This window comes from Fundulus heteroclitus, chromosome 1 (genome assembly GCF_011125445.2).
Source record: "Fundulus heteroclitus isolate FHET01 chromosome 1, MU-UCD_Fhet_4.1, whole genome shotgun sequence".
NCBI lineage: Eukaryota > Metazoa > Chordata > Actinopteri > Cyprinodontiformes > Fundulidae > Fundulus > Fundulus heteroclitus.
In genome coordinates, this window is record NC_046361.1 from 25,840,620 (window position 1) to 25,862,890 (window position 22,271).

The following is a 22,271-nucleotide window of genomic DNA, read 5'->3' on the forward strand; positions in this document are numbered from 1 at the left end:
AGCAAACTCACTTGATCTCAACACGCAGACAATCTATGAAAGCTAGGGCACACACTACAGATGACCTGAAGGCTGCCATCAAAGCCACCCAGGTTTGAATCTCAGTTGCGTCAGGAAGGGCATCCAGCATAAAAATTCTGTCAGGTCTGAGTGTAAGGAGTATTGACCTCCTGTGGTGACCCCTGAATGAGGGAGAACCTTATAGGACTGCCATTCTGTACCAGAAATGGAATATACTTTTCAGTAGGTAAACATTGGTGCATCAAAAAAAAAAAAAAATAACTGTTCATAATCATTTAAGAAACTGAATTTTGTGGTTTGATTAGACAAACATGTAATAAAGCTGTTAAAGTTTGAATTGGGTTAGAGAAATTAACTTTTTAGTGATATTCCAAATCACTGAGATGCATCTACATGATAAATATTAGGCCCAGCAGTCACTGCAGCTCAATATTCCTCATATCTTGAACCACAACCAGGTCTCAGTTCTGGTATAGCAATGTTTGGGGTTGAAGTCAAACAAACATTCACTTTTGCCTTTAACAAATGACAAAACACAAATTTAATGCATATTTTGGAAACTTTATATTCTAACAAAAGGTTCTGCAACAACAAAATAGCTTCAACTTCCGATACTTATTCTAATCATGTCTCTTTTTTTTTTTTAATTTTTGCTCTTTTTCCTTCAAAATTCACTCTTTCAACTCTTCATCTCCTCCAGAACAACGTTCAAACCTGGGGGAAAAAAATAAAATAAAAACAATCAGTGCTCCAATAAAGCTCACATTCATGGCCCCAAGAAAAATCCTAGATGTCTTCCCTTCAAACATTAAATGCATTTGCAACAATTGCTCTTAAACTATAAAACCGACCTTAAATTGTTTCACTTTTTGGGAGAACACTCTTTTGCCTGGTGAGCCTGCAAGACAGCGATCGCCTCATCTACCTGAAAGACAGAGAACCAAAATCAGGCAGAACTCAACGGCACCTCAGGATTACTACAAGAGCAGCATCAGTAAAAGGAGAAAGGTAGAATAACTGCATCTAATTCTCTTCTACGTTAAACACTAAATTAACTAAATCCCAAATACAGAAAAAAGGGGCACAAAAAACACCACATTTTATCTGAATTAAACCATTTAAAATCTACAGAAACTATTGCTGGTGTTATTTTAATCATTCTGGCATCTGCAGTATGTGACTAAGCTGATGACTGTACATCAATTAACCAGCAGCGTTTGACAATAGCTCTGAAGAAAGATGCACTGCGTGATCTAATGCCTCTGTGAAGACAGTCAATACTATTATTGTGAGGACTGAAAAATAAAATGTGCCTTAGAATTGAGGGACTCCGGCGACTCCAGCATGTGCAGCAGCTCTGAATTGTCGATCTCTAGCAGCATCCCTGTGATTTTTCCAGCCAGGTTTGGGTGAAGGGCGTGAATCAGTGGGTACAGTCGCTCCCCTGTGCGTCACAGCAGAGAGGAGAAGGTGTGAAAACCGAGGGGCAGGGTTCCTCAGTTTAGCCAATTATTTTATGACCCCCAGTTAACATCAAGGGGTCATAGGTAGAAACCGTAGAGAGCTATGAATTCCTGTGTATAATCATTAGCAGGATTCCTAGTCGTGACACTTTAACATCTTTAATCTGTCATGTAAAAATTAACTGGCACACAGAGGCTCCGTCTGATGCCCACGATGGTCGAGTCCAGAGCCAGCCCTGATCCCCCAATCTCAGGGAGTTTGTGCTTCAGAGAGCCGAAGGCAATAGGAAAAATTTACCTCTATACCAGCAGTAATTAATATGATCAATCTGCACTAGGTTCTAGACTGGTGATCGAAGAAATGTATATTTTACGGATGGTTAGGGTTGTTGCATATGCATGTTGTCTGTCGCCCTACACTGCCAAACAAACTTCCCCGCTGAGCGACAATAGAGGTGACTGATTCAGAGACAATATACCAAGGAGTTGTTTCTGATCCATGAGTGGCGCTGCAGCCAGCATTGAGGCGGTGAGCGGCTCCAGGCCTGCAGGCTCTGCTACAGGCACAGGCACAACCTGAGAAGGTAAACCTCCAGTCAACTATCAATTTTACCTCACAGTCATTCATTTTAAATAAGTATTCCTTTTTCCAGCCAAGTGTCCCACATGTAATAGATATGAAAGGTGCACACACACTAAAGCCTATTGGGGATGTAAAAAATATGAGACAAAAATTATTTCAAGAGAATAAAATTATTTCAGAACTGCTTTTCACATTTTATGTGACATAACCTCATGTTTTTACATTAATATTGTTTATTTTGGGGGGGGGGGGGGGGGGGGTTACAAGCAGTACTATAATGACTCGTAAGGCAAGGCAAGTTTATTTGTATAGCACATTTTAGCAACGAGTCAGAAATCTCAATGAAGTCACAATACCATACTTTTCAGACTAAGGCGCACTTAAAATCCTTACACTGTCACTACCTGATCGGACCCGATCAGATAGTGACAGTGTCTAAAAGACTGCCGGACTGTTATGTCGAAGCTAAAAGAGCATTAATGTAAGGCAGCCTGCGGCCGGAGTAGATGCTAGCAACAATAAACCTAGGAAGTTAATTCATTATAAAAGTTACATTTATTTTTGCCTTATGTTAGAAACAGGGCAGTGTTGTCCAACTACTCTGTCCTCCCAACAGAGACGGATAGCTCTCAGAGTGATATTACACACTTGGGAAGAAAATTGAATGCGCGTTATAATCCAGTTAGGGCTGGGCGATATGGATTAAAAAATAAATCTCAGATTTTATCATACCAGATCCGATTAATCCATTTTTTTCTTCCTTTATGTTTCATAAAAAGAAATTAAAGAAATTATTTTAAAACCTTGCTTTTATGTCAAGCATTTCGTCAGGGAGTTGACCTGAATTCAAAGTGCAACTGAAAACAAGCTGTGAAACATGCTTGTAAAACAAGATGGCAGCCGTGCCAATACTACGAACAATGAAAATAAAACAAAACATTTGCTGCTAGTGGTATTACACATTGAGCTAAGAACAGGCTTCACTTCTCTTGTGAACATCAAACCAAGTTAAAAAAAAAAGGAAATAAGTAAATCAAGTACCTCGTAATATAGTAAAAAAAAGTTTCTACTTAACAATATTTTGACAATACATTTGTCTAAACATCTATTCAGCATCACATGCTGTTCTCTTCATGGAAACCCAATGAGTGTATTGGCAAAATAAAATCCATATTTTCCAGAAATGAAATTTTAAAGAATTGTAAATTTGAATTAATCGATTAAATCGATTTATCGCCCAGCCCTAAATCCAGTGCGCCGTATGGTCCGAGAAATACGGTACTAATGGTTACATTTGCTGTCAACTTAACTTTATGGCCATTTGGGATCATTATTTTGCATTGCCAACATTGCTGAATCAATTTAAAATTTAAAAAAGTACACAACCCTATTATTCTGCTACAGGACCATCCTATAATCCCCATAGATATCCCTTGTATGCTTCTCCTGACTGATACCTTTAGCCAATGAGATCCCCCTGATGATCTTTGCAGACAGTGGATTTAACTGTGAGATGAAACTAAGAGTCAGTAAAAGCTAGATTAACTGATCTCTGTTATGGGTTAATCAGAGGCACTTCAAACAATAACAACTTTGCACACTTATAAAAAGAATAAAAGTTGGTTTCTCAGTTGACATGTACACGTTAAATCTCCCCTGATGGAGGCCCAACAGCTGTACCTGTGGTCTCATGGGTGCAGGAACAGTAACGACATGCAGAGGGTTCCTCACTCCAGACGAGTATTTGTACTGACTTCCTCTGGGCAGCCCTCCTCCAGTCTGCGTCCCTATGTTATCTGACAGGAGAGTTCAAACACGTCAAACAGTAACATCCTTTTATATCGGACCATGTAGAAAAAGCCTGTTCTAGTTCAGGTACTTGTCTTTTGTGTGGAGGTTATGACGCGTGGAGCCTGGGTGGAAGCCTGCCGAACTGTAGTGATGGTTGGCGACCCACGACGAGGAAGAGGACTCCCAACATACTGGGTCGAGTAAGGTCCTGGAAGCATTAACCCATTTACTATTTTCCTACCAGATTAAAAAAAAAATAAAAAAAATGTGTTTCCATCAAATGATGAGACCCACCCTGGGGCCTGGGCGGCTGTCCCGTCCAACGAGGGAGTGGTCTCTGGTTGCTGACAGCACTGGGATTGTAGAATGAACGAGCAGGAGGCTGTAAGACAGGGGTGTCAAACTCATTTTGGTTTAGGGGCCGCATGCAGCTTAATCTGATCTCAAGAGGGCCACATGAGTAAACTCATTGCAAGATTAAATAGAACTAATAAAAGTGGACTTGTTGTTGATTCTTATGTTAAATTAATTTCACTTTTACACAATAAAAATATGAATAACCTCAGCGTTTTTAAGAAAAGTATGTGCAATTTCAACAATACTTTTACTCAGTTAAACATTTACTTGTGCAGTATGCTCAAGAACTGATCACAGTGATTATACAAAGTTGAAAAACATTTATTCACATTTTTTGGAACTTAAAAACACTGTCCTGCATGACAAAATACATCAAACAGATAAAAATTAAGAAATGATTTAAATTTGTCCACACCTGAAGCTAAATCTGCTAATTAAAACACAGCGCCCCTCGTGGACGATATAGGAACTGCATATTTTCAATTAAACGAAGTACATGTTTTTTTCAATAATTGTTTTGTCATTCTCTTCCTTTTATCTCCTCTTTCACCTTTTTTTTCTTCTTGTTCTTTCTTTGCTCTCCTACTTTCCCATTGTAGTGTCCATATCATTTGAGATATTCCCCGCATGAATCATAATAAAACTATTCACATTCATAAATCAAGCGGAGCACTATGGCAAAAGCAGTACTGCTCCACTTGTGAAAGTCAAATCTGATGAGCTCTTTTTGGCATTAAGAAAACAATTCTTATTGCCACATTGCCAGACACGACACTGGGAAAAAAAAAAAAAAAAAATTAAATTTTTTTTTTTTTTAATACTGATAATGCATTTAGCCAGCGGGCCGGACTAAATTGTTCGGCGGGCCGGATCCGGCCCGCGGGCCGTATGTTTGACACCCCTACTGTAAGATATGATTTTAAACTCTGATTAAGAAACAAAATCAACTTTTTTTTTTCATAATACTAACAATCTAGTGCTGCAGTTTAAATATTCATACCTGCGGTATGGTCATGTAGTATCCAGACTGCTGGTACGAGTCAATAATGGGACTGCTCATGGTTCTCAGGGTAGCGAGTCTCTGCATGTACTTATTAGTTAGAATGGCTTTACGCTCCTCCCTCCTCTGCGCCAGAGCCACATACAGCGGCTTGGTCGCGACAATCCTCCCGTTCATCTCAGTCACGGCTTTCGTTGCTTCCTCTGGAGACGAGAAGCAGACGAAGCCGAAGCCCTTGCTTTGGCCGCCTTCGGTCATCACCTGCAGCCAACGAAACAGCGCAGGGTCAGAGATGACACAGCGGTCTTTGGGTGCGTTTTGCACAGATGTTACCTTGGCACTAGTGATTGTGCCGTAAGGAGAAAATTCCTTCCTGAGCCGGTCATCGTTTATGCTATCATCCAAGTTCTTCACATACAGGTTCACCCCCTAAACCATCAAAAAGAATAGAGCCAAATCACTGTTCTGTCTTTCATTCAGTTAGAGACACTTTAAACATGTCTGGGGAATTGCATGTCGTGAACAACACCAAAACCTTAATTTGCTTGTAAAAAAAAAAAAAAAAAAAAAATAGCAATAAAAGATTGTGCTAAAATTTGTTTAAAATGAAATCTACACTTCATGTCCTTCGGAGTGAAACCAGACTCACCTGATAGCGCTGAATGCGGTCCTGTTTGATCTGGTCAAACTTGCGCTTCAGCTCCCCCTGGCGCTCCAAACGCTTCTGAGCCCGGCCCACATAGATGATCTTCCCGCTCATCTCCTTTCCGTTCATTTCGTCCACAGCCTGGGAAACAGGCAGCAGGAGCAGCACTACGTCATCTTTAAAGGGACGGCATGTGTACTTAATTTAATTTATCGTGCCTGATGGACAACTCCTTATCTGGGGTCCAGTGTTCTGATGAACCCGAAGGAGAAAGCTGTTAGTGCAGTTTGTTCATTTACTGCTAGTCATAATGTCACTAATATTTGTGTGTTTTCCTATTAATATGCAACCCGACTTTCAGCATTTGTCTACAGGCCTAAGCACACTCCAGATTGAATCAATATTTCCACAGCTCATTACTTACAATCTCAAGACTTATTTTAGATCAGACTTTCTAATCAAATGTCTAGTTAAACTTGCCTTTATTCGTACGTACAGGGATTCTCGGTCAGTGCAACTGCAGATACGGAAAGACTGAAATCTTACTTTGGGGTTACTGTAAAATTTTTATTTAATTAAATACCTTCTAGATTTTTTTAAGTTTTCGACAAAGTTTATAGGTAAAAACCCTAACCCAAAAACGCATAAAAACTATCTTCGGTTGTGAACTTTAATCGAGGGTCGGTGGTTGTTCTGATCACCAAATGGGCTCCATCTCCACCGCAGACGACCAACGACAAACATCAAGCAGGGTCGGACCTTTGTGGAGGTGCTCATGGCTGCGTAAAACAGGACATTAATCGGACTGGATGAGTTCACCAATAGTCTCCTTTCCCCTCTTACTGGACCTCTTCGTCTCAGGATCAGACAACAATAAGCAGTAGGGCTGCGAGATACCAGAAAAAGTTGCAGTGCGCGATGATATTGGTAAATGTTGTGATAATGATATATAGCAAAAAATTCTCCTTTAGGATCATAGCAAACAGACCCCAGATAATTAGTATATCCAGCTACTAAAAACAAAAACAGTCATCATTCCATCTTATAAACTGTTCCCCCCCCGTCCAATTTGTGATGTTTTGGCAATGAAGCAACTTTGCTGTAGTTTATCAACTTTATCTTTATTTTCTCAACTTTTTATGTTGCATTAAAGAACAAATGTCCCCAAACATATTAGAGGCACCGAGAGCCTGAACTCAGGGCGCTAACACTATTCATGTTGCAACATGCATAGTGTTAGCAATCCCAGATATCGCAATGACCATAAACTTTTAATATATCGAGCAGCCCTAATAAGCAGCATGTTGACACTCAACATCTGCTGTCTATTCTTTCACTGATATGCTTTAGACATTTCTGCCACACCTACACTGCAGCAACCAGTTGTACGATGGGAATCTTCTGAATCCCTGACAAAAAAAAAAAAAAAGGATCATCTCTCCATGGGCTCTACGCTTGCTGCACTATGATATGGTGGTGAGCTGTCTTTTCTCTCAGGGTTTCCCTCACCTCCCTTTGCGATTGGCTACACGTCACAGTCAACAGACTGTGTGCTCATCTGTCCTCAGGGAGCACCCCACACACTAGGACATCAGGGCAAGACAATCCAACATGTTCAATGTCCCCCACTTTAGGTCAGAGCGGTCCCGACAGTCTACCAGGTGGACCAGATTGATCTTAACACAGCAGGAATGTCTTAAGATTATCTTAAGAGCCACACCGATAGTTGGAGCCTGTCGGAGGGGAAGATCGTGGGAAAATATTATACTGTGTGAACCAGCATTCACCAACTGCAATCCACATTTTATTTGACACATTTTCATGTAACACATAAGTACCAGTAATTTACAGAGACCACATTCCCGGGTCGAACAAGAGTTACCGGCCGGGTCAGCTCAGTGGAATGGATGTACCGAATTTCACCTGCAGGTGGCAGTAATACAAGGGATATAATCTTAACTGAGCAAGCCAAAAACAAAAATAATTTTAGCAGGAAATTTCATTATTCAATAACTCACACATAACCCTGACCCTGTAAATTAATGTGTAAGGTTGTAAGTGTGAAAGGGGCTTACGGTTAGCTGGTTTTATTAGTTTTCAAAACTAAACAGTGCTATTCAAGATGAGTGACTGGGTTCAGATGCTGCAGGCAAGTTTAAACAAAGACTGAAAAAATATCTGGGACAATTCATCCAGTGGGAGATGGTTCCTCATCCTCCCATCATAAATTTCACATATAGCTCAGTGTCCATTGAAGACGGGCTACCTCTCTACCAGCAGCTGTTTTCTGAGGTAGCTTTCTAACCTGGTAATCATTTATCTCCCAGTTCCCCCAAAAACTACTGTGATGTATAAGATGAGGTTACACGAAAGTTAAATTCAAAGCCATTAGCTTATTTAAACATAAAAAAATAATAAAGAAAACTTATAGCAATGGTCACATGAGCTTGTTTAAAAGGCCAATTAAATTGACCAACTGGTTTGTTTTAGGTCTGAGAAAGCAGGCATGTTACCTTCTGGGCATCTTCGTGGTGAGAATAGTTGACGAACCCAAATCCTCGGGACCGGCCCTTCTCATCCTTCATCACCCGCACACTAAGGGTCCTCCCTGAGAGCAAACGGGTCAGCGATGCGCCTCGTATCAGTCAAAGGAGCAGATCCAGTCATCAACATTTTCTTACCAAAGGCAGAGAAAACTTCCTTGAGTTTCTCATCGGTGAGGTCCTCTCCAAAGTTTTTGATGTAGACATTGGTAAACTTCATGGCTTTGGATCCAAACTCTACCTCCCTTTCCTTGCGAGACTTGAAGTGGCCAACAAACCTGGTGACAGGACCAAGGAACCCGGACAAATTAAAGAGACAAAAGCTGTCAAACATAAATATAAATTTTTTTTTACTTAATTCAAGCAAAAATGTAAAAGATCCCTACAATCTTTTATTTTTAAAAAAATACAGCCGTTATTTTTGTTCAGCCACCTTTACACTTTAAATAACATCTCATCAGCCGCCTTCAGAAGACACTGATCATGACTGGGAGCTGAACACAGAGACATGGTGGCATCATCATTTTATTCAGGAGGGGCAGAGAAGTTAGAGAAATTAATGAGAGGCTTGATGGAGTTAACTAGCAGGCAGTCCTCTAGCAGGAAAACCTGTTAGAGGCAGCAAAACAACTACTAACTTTACTCCTAAACAAGGACTGAGTTTTTACCTCAGCACGCCACCACGTTATGCAGTATAATAAAAAGGTGTTAATAAGCGATATTTTATTTTCAGGCCAGATGCTCTGCGGGGTTGGAGTTGGGAGATCTGAGTTTGAAGCTGGAAATACTTGAGACTGAAGTGAAGCTCATCATCCAGCAGGAGCAACAAACTAAAACATAAATTAACGGCTTTCACAAAACAGTTCCAGGTGGCAATAAAGTGCTTTTCTGCCCTCTTCATGCTATCTTTTAACCTGACGCTTGCCAGATGTATTTCGCTCCGCCTAGCTCCACTCACATACATCTGGGACACCGCCATAGGAATTGCCTTTATTGAAGGCTGGGCCTTATCAAAAATTCTTGCATATGATTGGATAAGCCACTTGTCTGTCATCTTTATCGACGTGCTATTTCAACCACTCACACCGAAGCTAACCCGTGACGCTGATGAGAGCGACGCAGGAAAAAAACAACTTTTTTTTATGTGTTTGCGGCTCTAGTTGCACGCGTTTTATTGACAGTGAGCTGACAGGGAGAGGGGGAAAGACAGGCGGTAAAGCGCCGTGGGTCGGAGTCGATCCCGGGCCGACCGCGTTGAGGACTAAAGGCCTCCTAATATGGTTAGCGCTAACCGCTAACCGCTCCTGAAAACAAAACTTGCCAAATGCGGTCGGGAGAAGGGCGAAAACATGGTTTCCACCAACAAAAGCCTTCAGAGATGTTCTCTGATGTTCTTTTAATGAAACAATATTAGGTAGATTGGACAACACGGAAGAAATAGCAGCATCAATGTTAACGCTTGCTTCCTCGACGAGCCGCCATTGCTATCAAAACAGTCTTACGTCATGGTCGCGTCTCCGCTACGTCACATCTATGAAACTCCAGCCACGCGTCCTGATTGGCCAGACCATAAAATTGGTTGGAGAAATCACTCTCTATGGGCGATGTCCCAGATGTATGTGAGTGGAGCTAGGCGGAGCAACATACGTCTGGCAAGCGTCAGGTTAGCTATCTTTATGCATCGTGTGAAAAGACTGATGCAGAAACTGGGGTAAAGGTCAACGCTTAACGTCACACCCCGACTCGTCAAGCTCGGCAGCCACCGGTCTGCAACAACTGACTTCTACAGCGACAAGCAGGATTTGCAGGTTGAGTTACGTGGTGGTGATGTAGTTTGTGCAGAACTTAAAAGCACAAACATGATCCAGCATTTATTTCAGACAAGAAAAAGGTGAGACATTTTAGAGTTGAAGCATTCGAACATATTTGGTGAGAAAAGCCGACCAGGGCAAGTTCGATATTTTCTGACCCATCACTCGTAGTGATTGCAGCGCAGGGATGTTATACACTGCATTTACCGAAGGGTGTAGATTTTTATTTGGAAATCAAGCATTTTTCACAGATATTCATAACTTTATGTTGGCCTATCACATAAAAATCCCCCAAAAGTACAATGAAATATTTGGTTTTAATGGGACAAAATATTAAAAAGCTCAAGGAGTAGCAATACCTTTCCAACAAACTATAAAAATCACAAAACTTAAGCTTAAATTAAAGCTTGAAAGTTTCAAAAGGTTCTGCTCGGTGTGGCGGCTTTACTTGCATGTCTCTAAAATTAAAATACAAACATGGAGAACAAACCTAGACAAAGCTCCTACCTATTTGCTGACCTAAGCTGACATTTTTCCCACAGAAAATGGTCCTTTGGGTTGACAATGCCAGATTCCTTTTTAACCATCTTTCGACTGAGTAAAAACAACAAAAACATATGAAGAAGTTATCTGCAAAAAGTAGATAACAGATAAATTCAGCTCTCTTCTTTGCCTATCTTCAGGTTAAAGACAAAGGGCTCCAGAGTCCGGCCAAATTGGTCAAATGTGACTTAAACTCATTTGAGTCAGACCAGTTTTTTTCTCCTTGATTGCATTGGTGTGCCTAACCTTTTGCGGGTCTTTTAAAAAAATTTTAATGCTCCGATTCATGGAAGAACATCAACCAAAGATTTCCTTGACTACTACCATCCCTACTCAAACTTACACCATCAGCAGAAGAAACAATCATCCGTCTCCTCAGCCACAGGTGAGATGTTCACTTCTCAACAAAATTCAGAGAGAACTGGATATAAGGATTAGCCGATACAAACCGACCACTACTACAGCCCCAAGCTCAGACCATCAGATTAAAATACTGGAAATGTTACATTTATATAAAATGGCATTTGCAGTGTGTTGTTAGTGCCATTTCATCTGGTTCATTTAAAGTTGATCAGTCAGGTTGTCTGCATCACAGTAGAATTAGTTGCTGCTAATAGGAGATGAGTTTTTGTGCGGTACAGGTCAATTCCCCCGATCATGTGACATCTAACGTTGGATAATCCTAAAGAAACAGGATGCAATCTCCAAAGCAGCCTCATTTTTTATAGCCGTTTCACAGATGTGCCACTTTTTTCATTGAATCATAGATGAAAAGTTAATTAGCCCATACTCTGTTTTTGCAGTTTATATAGCTTTAATGCACCATGGGCCATATTGAAATACATATTGTTTTGGCCACAAGCCAGAAATACCCAACCCTAGAAGACGGTTAGCCTCTGCCACAGAGCTGGTATGAGTTGTGCCTTAAGAGGCCACAACATAAACCTTTTTGAAAACCTAAATTGCATACAACAGACACAAAATAATGATCTGCACTTACGGCAAGAAATGTGGCCAAAGCATGGCTGGTAACAGCGCTTTTGCTGTTCAAGCAGCTAAATTCACAATTTGAAAGGCCTTAAAAAAATAAAAACAAACACACACACACCAGCATCCTGAAGACATCCTGCTTGGGATACTTGTCCTCTAATTTAGATCTCTCACTACATAATTTCAGCTTCAGACAGCAGCAAAGAAAATAAAGATTACTTGAATAACATGTAATTTTAAAAGAATACAGCAGTAATTTCACCCTTATTCCTAGATCACGTGATACGTTCTGTAAATTGTGTTGGCAACTTCCGCTCTTCATTTTTACACAAACAAGTGGTCTGTTGCAGAGCAAGTATGAGTTTAAAACACGATGGAACATCAACTTTTACACCTTAAAGGGGAAAATACCATCAAACCTGTATTTTCACCTTTGGGTGAAAGTAATGGGCTCTGATTACATTAACTATTAACTTTGTTTACTGAACTTATAAGTCAGCAGCTCACTATGGTTGCATACATAGTGTTGCATACATGATGGAACAACGACAACTCAGACTGGCAGATGTCCACTTTGCAAAGTCTCTTTCTGATTGGCTAATGTCCCGGCTCTGCCAGTTTTCATTGGCTGAGAGCAGCTTCAAATAAATACCTTTAATAAAAAGTCTAAACGGAACCAAGTGGATATATTTTTTGCTCCAATTTTCCAATTGACGGAAATCTGTTGCAGCGACGGAGAACTTTAACCCGTGGTTTAGGTGCATGCAAGTATAGGCGTGGTACAATTAACTGAAAAGGTTAGTAGGCACCAGTGCGACCAGTGCAAAAAGTGAGTCTGGAGCCCTCAGATAGACGCAATTGCAAAAAGCTGTTTCAATCACAGTTCACTTACACTTTCCTGTCATTCAGAAGCATCCCGTTCATTGTTTCAATGGCCCGATTTGCAGCCTCCTGAGTCTCAAAGTGAACAAAGCCATAACCTTTGGATCCTTTCTCATCACAGACAACCTAGAAAAATCCAGACATTTTGGAGTCATGGTAACAAGACAGATCTACGCAACAATCTTCTGGAAATCAACTTACCTTGCAGGATAAAATATTGCCAAAGGCTGAGAAGGTATCATACAGCGCCTTGTTGTCGATGGACTCATCCATGTTCTTGATAAAGATGTTACCCACACCAGACTTCCTGAGACCCGGGTCACGCTGAGACCACATTATTCGAATGGGTCGACCCTTGATGACATCATAGTTCATTGTATCTAGGGCACATTCAGCTAAAAAAATAAATAAATAAAAACAAAGTGGAAAATCAGACAAAGAAAAAACCTTGCATTCAATTGTAAACTGCATTTAGTAAAGGTTTTCTGATTTACAGTCTGTCTGCTGTGAGCTTAACAAACGGTAATAGGAACAGGAGATAGAATTAAGATTGATTTCTAATTCATTTATGGTGAATACATGACTTTTTTCTATTTTAGTTGCTATACATGCATGGGATGTTTTTAATATACATCCTGATTTGCTGGAGGTTCCTTCCTGTTAAAAAGGGAGTGTTTCCTTTCCACTGTCTCTGTATGCTTGTAGCATTCCCTCCAGGGCAAAATTAAGCACTCAATGCAACACAATGGGTTTCCTTGGATAACATTTTACTCACTTAGAGGTTTGAACACCTCCTTGCCATTACCCTCATCTTTAACTTTATCCAGATTCTCTGTCAGATTTAGATCATGACTAATTTGTGCTCAACTGTATATAAATAAAACTGTATCTGGAATTCCCATTGAATTATTATTTTTTTTAATTTCGCAAGAATCCATTTGCCTTCTTTTAGATTCTTATAGCTCGCCATTTGTGTCTCCAAATGAGTTCTTCACCGATTTATTCATTTGCACTACCGTTTTGCAGCAAGTGTATGTGGAAGCAGTAAAAACGACTGTACCATCAGCTGGCTGCTGGAAGTTTATGTAGGCATATCCCAGGGACCTGCGGGTAATGATGTCCCGGCACACGCGGATCGACATGATTGGTCCAGCGGGGGAAAACTTCTGATAAAGCATGGCCTCTGTAACATCAGGGTGCAGGTCCCCAACATACAAAGAGGCCAGAGGATACGATGGACCACTGCTGTTCATGGTGCGTAACAACTGGATTGAAAAACACACAAAAAACAAAAGAGGGGTTATGGATAGCAAAATGTATTACTAGTTTTCATTAGGAGAATATCATCAACTGTTTTACTGCAACTTCTGTATTTAGCAGCCTTACACTGAACATAGACGAGTATCTTTTTAAATTAGGCGAGTCCAAATCTTCAAACGCCACTTTTCACAGCCAACAGAAAACAGCAGTTTTATCTTATAAGAAGAATTACCAGAAGTGGAGCTTTTGCTCTGCTTAAGAAAATAACTAAAATGCAGAATAGCTACAATAACTTATCATGCCAAGTACTAAACTTCATCCTAAAGGAGTTTTTGCATTGCATTTTACGAGAACCAAATATAACCAATAGAGAAACTGAAACCATAAACTCAAACATAGGAAAATATTTGAATTCTAACAGATACAGGTGAATCTCAAACAAGTGACACTCATAGTAAAAAAAACAAAAAAAAAACAGTATGGACAGCATGATGAGTTTCAAGCATTTATTTCTGTTGATTTTGATGATTGTATATTTAGAGCTAACACAAATTCAACATAGATCTCACACTATTAAAACATTTTTAATTGTCAGAAAAAAGGATCTTGTGTTATGGCATACTTGTCAAACAGTGACTGATACCCTCCGCTAGAAGGGTAAAACTCTCAATGCTAAAGCTACATCTAAAACACATCAGTGGAAAGTTAAGTGGAAAGAAAAGGTCTGTCTAAAAAGGTGCACAGATAAGATAGTGCTCCAGGACTACAGGACTGTTAAGCAAAGCCTATTTAAACATTTGGAGGAGATTCAAATGGACCAGACTAAACCTGGAGTCAGTGCTTCAAGAGGAACCACTCGCAGGTGTATCCTGGCCATAGGCGATAACTGTTGCTTTTCTAGTATTAGGCCACACCTAAACCTGAGAATGTCAGCCATCTTAACCAGGCTGAACAGAAAAAAAGGACTGGAGTGGTGCTCGGCGGTCTAAAATTTGCATTTCACTTGGAAGTCAAGGTCCCAAAGTCTGGAGGAAGAGTGAAAAGGCTCTGAATCCAAGTTGCTTATGGTCTAGTCACAGTGTGATGTTCCAAGTGTCAGTGAAGGATTATGGAGCCACGTCATCTGCTGATGTTTGTCCATTGTTTTCTTTTTTAAGTCCAAACTCAGGAAAGCTATGTATAAATTTCACAGTATTTCATTCTCCACCTGCCCACACAACTAATCTGCTTTATTGAACATAGTGTCACTGTGGTTGATAGGCTAGGAAACTGGCCTAACCTCATAGTTTCTCTATCGGTTATTGTCAGCACAAAGATCAGAAATACCAGACTTAGTGCAGATTAGCTGAAGGCCACAATTTAAGCAACCTGGCCTAGGCTACTTAAAGGGTTTACAAGGACAGAGACGTTTTTGGGAAACCCCAATTTTCCATAGGTGTTCGACAATTTTTAAAACTTATACAACCAGACGGGGTGAGTTGCTTTCATTTGCTAAATTTGTTATTATAAAGAATCAATACACAAATATTCAAAAACAATGTCTGAGCCCCGAACACGCCAGGTTTACAAGCAAGCTTTGAGCACAATGCCTCGCATATTCGTTTCTTCTAATGCATTTCATTGACCATCTTCCATCACAACATACAGGCCTGACATAGTTGCCCATCACATTTCTATGCATGAAGACATTTCTGTAAAGAGTGCTAGACAATTTTTTTCCATTCAAAATTGGCTACCCTTGTAGTTTTGATCAGATCATAACCAAGTTTTTCCTGGTGCAAGCCATTTACACTGAATGTTTCATACAGACCATAGGTCCTGCCATACCCACTTTGATAACCAGTTACTTTTTCTTAGTAGAAGACATTTTCTTTATTCTATCAGCAGTCCACTGTAAGGAAATGTGCTAATGTGCCACCAGCCAATAATATTTACCAGCAAGAAATTGTTTGGATCGTTTCTAGATTGATCTGGGTTCATAATCTGTCCCATTTCCTAAGAGTCAACTAGCCCAAAGGAGGATTGGAACTAAAATAAATGGAAATGGGTTTTATTAGAGATGAAGAAAATCTTGTGGAATAAGAATTATGCATCACAGTAGAAACTTTTTTTTTTTTTTTGCCTCCCTAACTCATAGTACCAAGAAAAAAAAAAACTGATATTCACCAGTTAAATACACCACTTAAATTGTTTGGTCACGGATGTAAATTAGAAAGAGGAAAAATGGCAACATGTAGGTACCGCATGCAGGTAAAACTGGTGAAGTGGCAAAGTGAGGCAGAGCCCTCTCGAAATTACACAGGTTTATAGGAATCATTTCAGAAATGACCAATATAAAGATTGCTTCAGAAATGGCTACTTTGTAGGGCAACCCACCAACCAGTATATTGTATTTTGCATTACTGAAAGAAACTAGCCTGGGTGAGGAAGCACCAAAACTCTCTTTAGCCCAGGGGCCCACGTCCTAAATCAACCCTGCTTCATTGATGCAGTAATTCATGCAGAAACAAGCCACATATAAGTATTTAGTGCATATACGGTATTAAAATCCTTTACTTAACTCTGCTTATAATTTTTTTGATCAACTGGGTTTACACTATAAACCATAATAAGCTACATTTAAACGTCAATTAAATGCTTAGAGCAAGTGTGTCAAGATGGCGAACTTTTTTCACCTTTATAATCTTAATTTCTCTATTTGCATCTAATTTAAGAAGAGTCCCCAGTATAAACTAAAAAATAAAAACTTTCGCGAATAAGATTTGTTGCATGGAGACTTCTTATTTCCCTCTTCTAACCAACTGGAAACGTTTTGGTAACATTTCAGGGTCCATTTAGCTGGACATGGGACAGAACCTCTAAGGGGGAACAAAAAGGTCAAAAAAAGAGAAGAAAGACACTTAAAATGTTTCATTTTGTAACCAAATGTATAACTTTAAGCAAGTCCATCACAGAAGAAAAACACGAGGCTAAAACAGTGGTTAGCTAAATGTTCCTACTTAGCCTGCGCATCACGCGTTTAAAGAAACTAACCAAGCGCCACAGAAGAACAAAACTAACTTCAAACATCTAAACACTTTTAATCCAGCTAGAGAAACTTACATTTAAAGCGAGGCTCTGTATTATTTCAGCGCAGCAGCTTGTGAACACTTTCCACGAGAACCTCCAGCTAGTTTTTGATTTAATTAACACGGCCGAACACCTGCACGCTTGCTCCGCTCAACGGTACTTCAATTAAGAGGTGAGAAGGCAGAGATCAGGTGGTGTCACTCCGCGATAAAAACTAGTTCTTAGCTGGACCCGAACACAAGCATTTCGACGGGCCCGTATATTTAAAGCCACGTTTTATACGTTTAAAAACGTTTTACAAGATTTTGTGAACAGAAATGAAGACGTAATTTACCTCTTATCTTAAACGAAACTTTATTTCACTGAATGGTCTTTGACACTTTCCTATTTCTTACATGTATAGTGAAACTAGAATGGTTTTAAGATACATAAACACAAAGCTAGAATTACACCAACCATTGTTTATCTCCATTTCATCACTGCTTTTTAATAGCTATTCTAAATTTTCACAACCACGTGTGTGCACTGGGTAATAGACTGTTACAGAAGCAAATTTTTAGCCATAAGACTTGTCAGTAAAAACAAAGCAAGTAAATACCTGATATACAGACAGGCTTCGTTCCACATTCACTAACTGCATTTTCATCAAGCAAAATAATGAACCGACATACTTTATTATTTTTTTTTCCCCCAACAAAAGATTTTCAATTTATTGGAGCATTGTCAAAGTAAACAGACCGCCAGCTATAACGTGGAATGGTGTTTTCAACTACAGTAATGTGGAATGTAGTGGTGATACATGGTATTGTGACACTGAGCTTCTTTTCACCTTCTAACACCTGATTTTTAGAGGCAAGTATTCCCACCAGCTTCTGTTAATAGCTGAGAGATTTACCTGGGTTAAAAAAACTGAGATCAAGGTTTATTTTTATTTTTTTTGTGGTCTAACTCGTGCTGTAAGATTTCAAACAAGCAGATGCTACTACCTAAAAGAAAAAAGAAAAAAAAAATGCAGGAGGCTGCAAGAGAAAGCCAGGCACAAAAGCTTTTTTTTTTGGAGAAAACAACCGCTTTAAGAGGAATATTTTGCAAGCAGGATTGATACAGTGTGGCAAGACATTTTCAATTAACATCAATAAAAGGTTACTTTAGGTTTTACATACAGATGATAGTCAATCTTGCAAAATACATGGAACCACATTTACGCATACAATTTCCATTGTACTGAGATCAAGCAGCACCAGAACAGTGAGAAAACTACAATGACAATCTATACTTAGTTTAAAAAAAAAAAAAAAAAAAAAAAACAATAAGGAGCACTGCTGTTTTCAGAAAGCCTAATGATGTGGAATGTCTTATGTCTGAACAAATCGTGGCAATTTAAGGGGTCCCTTGGATCTTTAAAACTGAATTTGTGAACATGATCAAGGAATATTACACCAAGTTGTCAGTGTCACAATACAGCCTGCCTCCATTCTGTATGAGCCCACAGCAGAATTGCAGTTAACTGAATACAGGATCGTAGGTGTCTGGAAATAATAAAATAAAAAAAAAGAAAACCTGTTTTTTGGGGGGGGTCGTGAGCAAATGGAAAGCCAACCATCACAGTGTTTGGTGGAAATCAACTGCCAGTTTAATTACCATACAATAAAACCTGTAAATATCATGATGAATCACAAATAAGAAAAGTAACAAAAAAAAAAAAAAAAAAAAAAAAAGGGATGAAAAATTCACACCAAACTAGCTGGGACAAAGGAAGTTGGAAGGACGATTCGAATTCACAACACCCCCCTCCCCCCCAGATACACACGCACAATCGTTTCACACTCGCTCGCGCTTTCACTCTCGCTACATACAGACCTACACACGAAGCTGACAAAAAAAAAAAAAAAAAAAACCAAAAAAAAAAAACAACAGCAACATGGACTCACTAATCAATACAACATGTTTCCACAAAGTGACTGAATCTGCTAACAACTGAAAATTACCCTGTCACCTCACAGTGAACTGAGAGGGGTAAACTAGTTGGTCAGGAGCAATTCAGGCTGCTTGTCATACAGAAGTGGGAGGGGCTGATGGAGTGGAGGGGGGGGATGTATATAAGCTGTCTGTGTTTAAGATAAGAGTGTAGGTGGATTAACAGTGCAATTCCATTAGTTTTCCCCATCTCCGGTCTCTCCCTCATCTGCCTGGTTTTCTGATGTCCACAGCTGGAAAAAAAGAAGAAAAAAAGAAAGAACATTTGTTTTTTTTTCTTACATTTTGTGAGGAGAGACATCAGGAACGGACAGGATAAACTAAGCAGGGGAACTCACGGTAAGGTTGTCCCTTAGTAGTTGCATGATCAGGGTGCTGTCTTTGTAAGAGTCCTCGTTCAAAGTGTCGAGTTCAGCAATTGCTTCATCAAATGCCTGTAGGAGAGAAACAAAAAAAAAACAAAAAAAAGAACTTAAAACTCCCACAACCTGGTACCATCCTCCAAAGACAATAGTAATAGACTTAATATTCTTAATTAATTTGTACACCATCTTTGACTAGTTAAACTGAAAACAAATAGTCCGTCTGCAGACCCTTCATACGGGGGGGAAAAAAACAGACATTTCTTGTTGGTTGGCTTCAAGGTTTCATCCGTACCGTCTTAGCCAGGCTACAGGCCTTGTCCGGGTTGTTGAGGATTTCGTAATAGAAGACTGAGAAGTTGAGGGCCAGGCCGAGCCTAATGGGGTGCGTTGGCTGCATCTCGCCCTTGCTAATGTCAAAAGCTTGCTGGTACGCCTGCTGGGAATTCTCCACTGTATCTGTATTGGGCAGAAAAAGGGGACAGAATTGTTCATAATTCACACATTTCAAAAAAAGGCAAGATTTTGAATTGGGCCACACGAGGGCAGCAGAATAAGCGAAGAAACCGAATGTACTTTGTAAGCACAACACATTATCCAATCATCTCCACAGAAACGTCTCACACGCAAAGCAGATAACATGCTACTTAAGTTCTACTTTGATTTCTACCACATCCTCGGAAACACAAGTGAAGTTGCTACAAGCCCTGTTATTAACATCTGACTGGATTTTAAAAGCATGAAAAGGTTTCAATATTCTTTTTTTTTTTTTAAGGAGTTTTTCAGAGTTTCACATAAAACAATTGTTTGGTTTAAACAGGTTTTTGACCACCAGACTTTTCAAGTCAAACCTTTCAATCACCTTTGTAATCCCCAACATTAAACAGTGTTATGCATAGCAAAGTTAAGCTAATGTACTCACCCTTCTTAGTTTCCCCAGATGCAACCTCAGAAAGGTATCTATAATAGTCGCCTTTCATCTTCAGGTAGAACACCTTGCTCTCAGCAGCAGATGCGTTGGCAATGAGAAAGTTGTCCAGTAGCCCCTGAAATCAACAGAGTGAGATCGCCAGTTTAGCCAGATCTCCTTTAAAAAACACCAAAAGTGGCAGCGCTCGCACCACTGTACCACTTACGAGCACATCATGGCAGATTTCTTGCAGTTCAGCTTCGATCTTCTCCCGGTATTCGCGTGCCATCTGCTGTTTTTTGTCATTGCCCTCGGTCTTCTGCTCGATGCTGGAAATCACACGCCAGGATGAGCGACGTGCCCCAACCACATTCTTGTAGGCCACGGAGAGAAGGTTGCGCTCCTCATTCGACAGCTCTGCGCCTTGCTCTGTCACCGACTTCATGGCTGCGGCCATGTCGTCGTAGCGCTCAGCCTGCTCAGCAAGCTTGGCCTTCTGTACCAGGTCGTTCTTATCCATTTTCTAGACTGGAGGGGGGGAAAAAAAGAAGGAGAGGCATTAAAGATATGTGAACAGTACATACACTTATTCATATTTTAACAAAAAAAAGGTGGAGTTCACCTTTCTATTGAAAAACCCATAACCAATGTTTTAAATGAACACGATTTGAACAAATTTTTGACAGAATCCACATGGTTTAATAGAAACTGGGTGTAAGTTTGAACTGGGCCCATTGGCAAGTGGGTCAGGCATACACATCACTAGCTAAGGTTTAGCTGTTAGCGTACCTCAATCTTCTCTTTACATCCCTTAGCTGCTCTGTGCTCACCCATCAACATGCACAAGCACAATACTATTTAATGTAACGCTCACGGCTGTTTTATTGGTTCAATACGTTCCGATTTAATCCCCCAATCCGCAAAACCAACCGAAGCTTTCCCGGGTCAGCCTTTAATGCCCTCCCCTGAGGTAGCTAGCAGCGCTAGCGGGCTGTCGTATTAAAACTGCCCGTTTTTTTAACGCCGAAACCACAAACACGGCACAATCGGTTTACACTTTCTATTAAATTACATCCAAGGGTGTGTCCCGAGCTGACCACGGCACGCGCAGGGTGCTAACGTGTCGTGATAGCGCAAAGCGAACGGAGAAGCTAACAAGTCGGCTAGCTACCGTCAGTCTGGCCGCCGCTGTCTCTCTGTGTCGCTAGGCCAGCACAGAAAAATTCCAACGGCCACGTTAAATTATTTAAAGAAGAAACGGGGCAGCGGTGCTTCTGGTCGATGGGCACCGTTCAACCAGGCGAGGTCAAGCCGTGGCATTCGGGGGGCGAGCCGCGTGTGCGTTTTAGCGCATTTTCCCACAGCTGTACCGAGGCCCGCCCAGGCTGCCGAGCCTGTCAGAACAAAGTGTCATGGAATCCGACCGTCGGTTAGCAGCTAACCTAGCCTCTCGGTTATGATGGCTTCTCAACAGGATTCAGCCGCACACGATAAAAAAAAAACAGCTCTTCTCCCGCCGAATCGCCAATGAAACGCTAGCGTTATCGTAAGATATTCAGACACGCGAGGTTATTACACTTACAAAATTGGTGACTTTTAATCCTGCTTTTTTTTGTCGGGGTTTTTTTTTTTTCGCTCTCTGGACGATTCAGCCTCCGTCCTCCGTCTCGCTCAGCGTTCAGGGCAGTACCACTTCCGCTACACTGGCACTTCTGTTTCCTCCTTTCTCACCGCACATCTGCCTTACGTAATGCAGGCGCTGCTTTTCTGCTGACGGTCAATGATCATTTACGAAGCCGAAGTTAACCTGTTACTGTGTCTAAAACATATATTAGCCCACGTTTTATATATATTTCATGTTTTGGTACTTTTTAGGCGAGCTGTTGGAAGCCTTACTGGCCACGTGCTAAATTACTGCTGATTTCCAGCCTCAAGTGTCATTGCCGGGTAGTTCAGGACTTTTGTTTTGTCTAAATATTTCATTTTATGTTAGAAAAAACATCAACAATGTCATCGTACTCTGTTTCGTTTAATTAAATTAGAATATAAATGTTGATTTAATT

At 40.3% G+C, this 22,271-nt stretch overlaps 2 protein-coding genes across 3 annotated transcripts; both read right to left on the reverse strand.

Annotated features, from left to right (window-relative positions):
- Nucleotides 1–664: 664 nt before the first annotated feature.
- LOC105927090 (embryonic polyadenylate-binding protein) lies at nt 665–17,173 on the reverse strand. 2 transcript variants are annotated; one of them, XM_012863695.3, is made up of 17 exons: nt 16,993–17,173; nt 13,691–13,895; nt 12,832–13,025; nt 12,641–12,756; nt 10,723–10,809; nt 8,543–8,682; nt 8,375–8,469; nt 5,865–6,002; nt 5,549–5,644; nt 5,216–5,476; nt 4,153–4,240; nt 3,947–4,066; nt 3,748–3,863; nt 1,964–2,060; nt 1,335–1,465; nt 873–946; nt 665–735 (listed from the first exon to the last, which is right to left on the reverse strand). In XM_012863695.3, exons 2-16 carry the CDS (start codon nt 13,881–13,883, stop codon nt 884–886), a joined length of 1,935 nt encoding a protein of 644 aa, XP_012719149.1. In that variant the 5' UTR covers nt 13,884–13,895; nt 16,993–17,173; the 3' UTR covers nt 665–735; nt 873–883. The 2 variants fall into 2 exon arrangements, with proteins under 2 accessions (XP_012719149.1, XP_012719156.1); XM_012863702.3 differs by lacking the exon at nt 10,723–10,809.
- A 123-nt stretch (nt 17,174–17,296) lies between these two features.
- LOC105927130 (14-3-3 protein beta/alpha-1) lies at nt 17,297–21,935 on the reverse strand. The gene is made up of 6 exons (XM_012863754.3): nt 21,791–21,935; nt 20,435–20,736; nt 20,221–20,344; nt 19,594–19,757; nt 19,275–19,370; nt 17,297–19,169 (listed from the first exon to the last, which is right to left on the reverse strand). Exons 2-6 carry the CDS (start codon nt 20,726–20,728, stop codon nt 19,113–19,115), a joined length of 735 nt encoding a protein of 244 aa, XP_012719208.1. The 5' UTR covers nt 20,729–20,736; nt 21,791–21,935; the 3' UTR covers nt 17,297–19,112.
- Between the last annotated feature and the right edge of the window lie 336 nt (nt 21,936–22,271).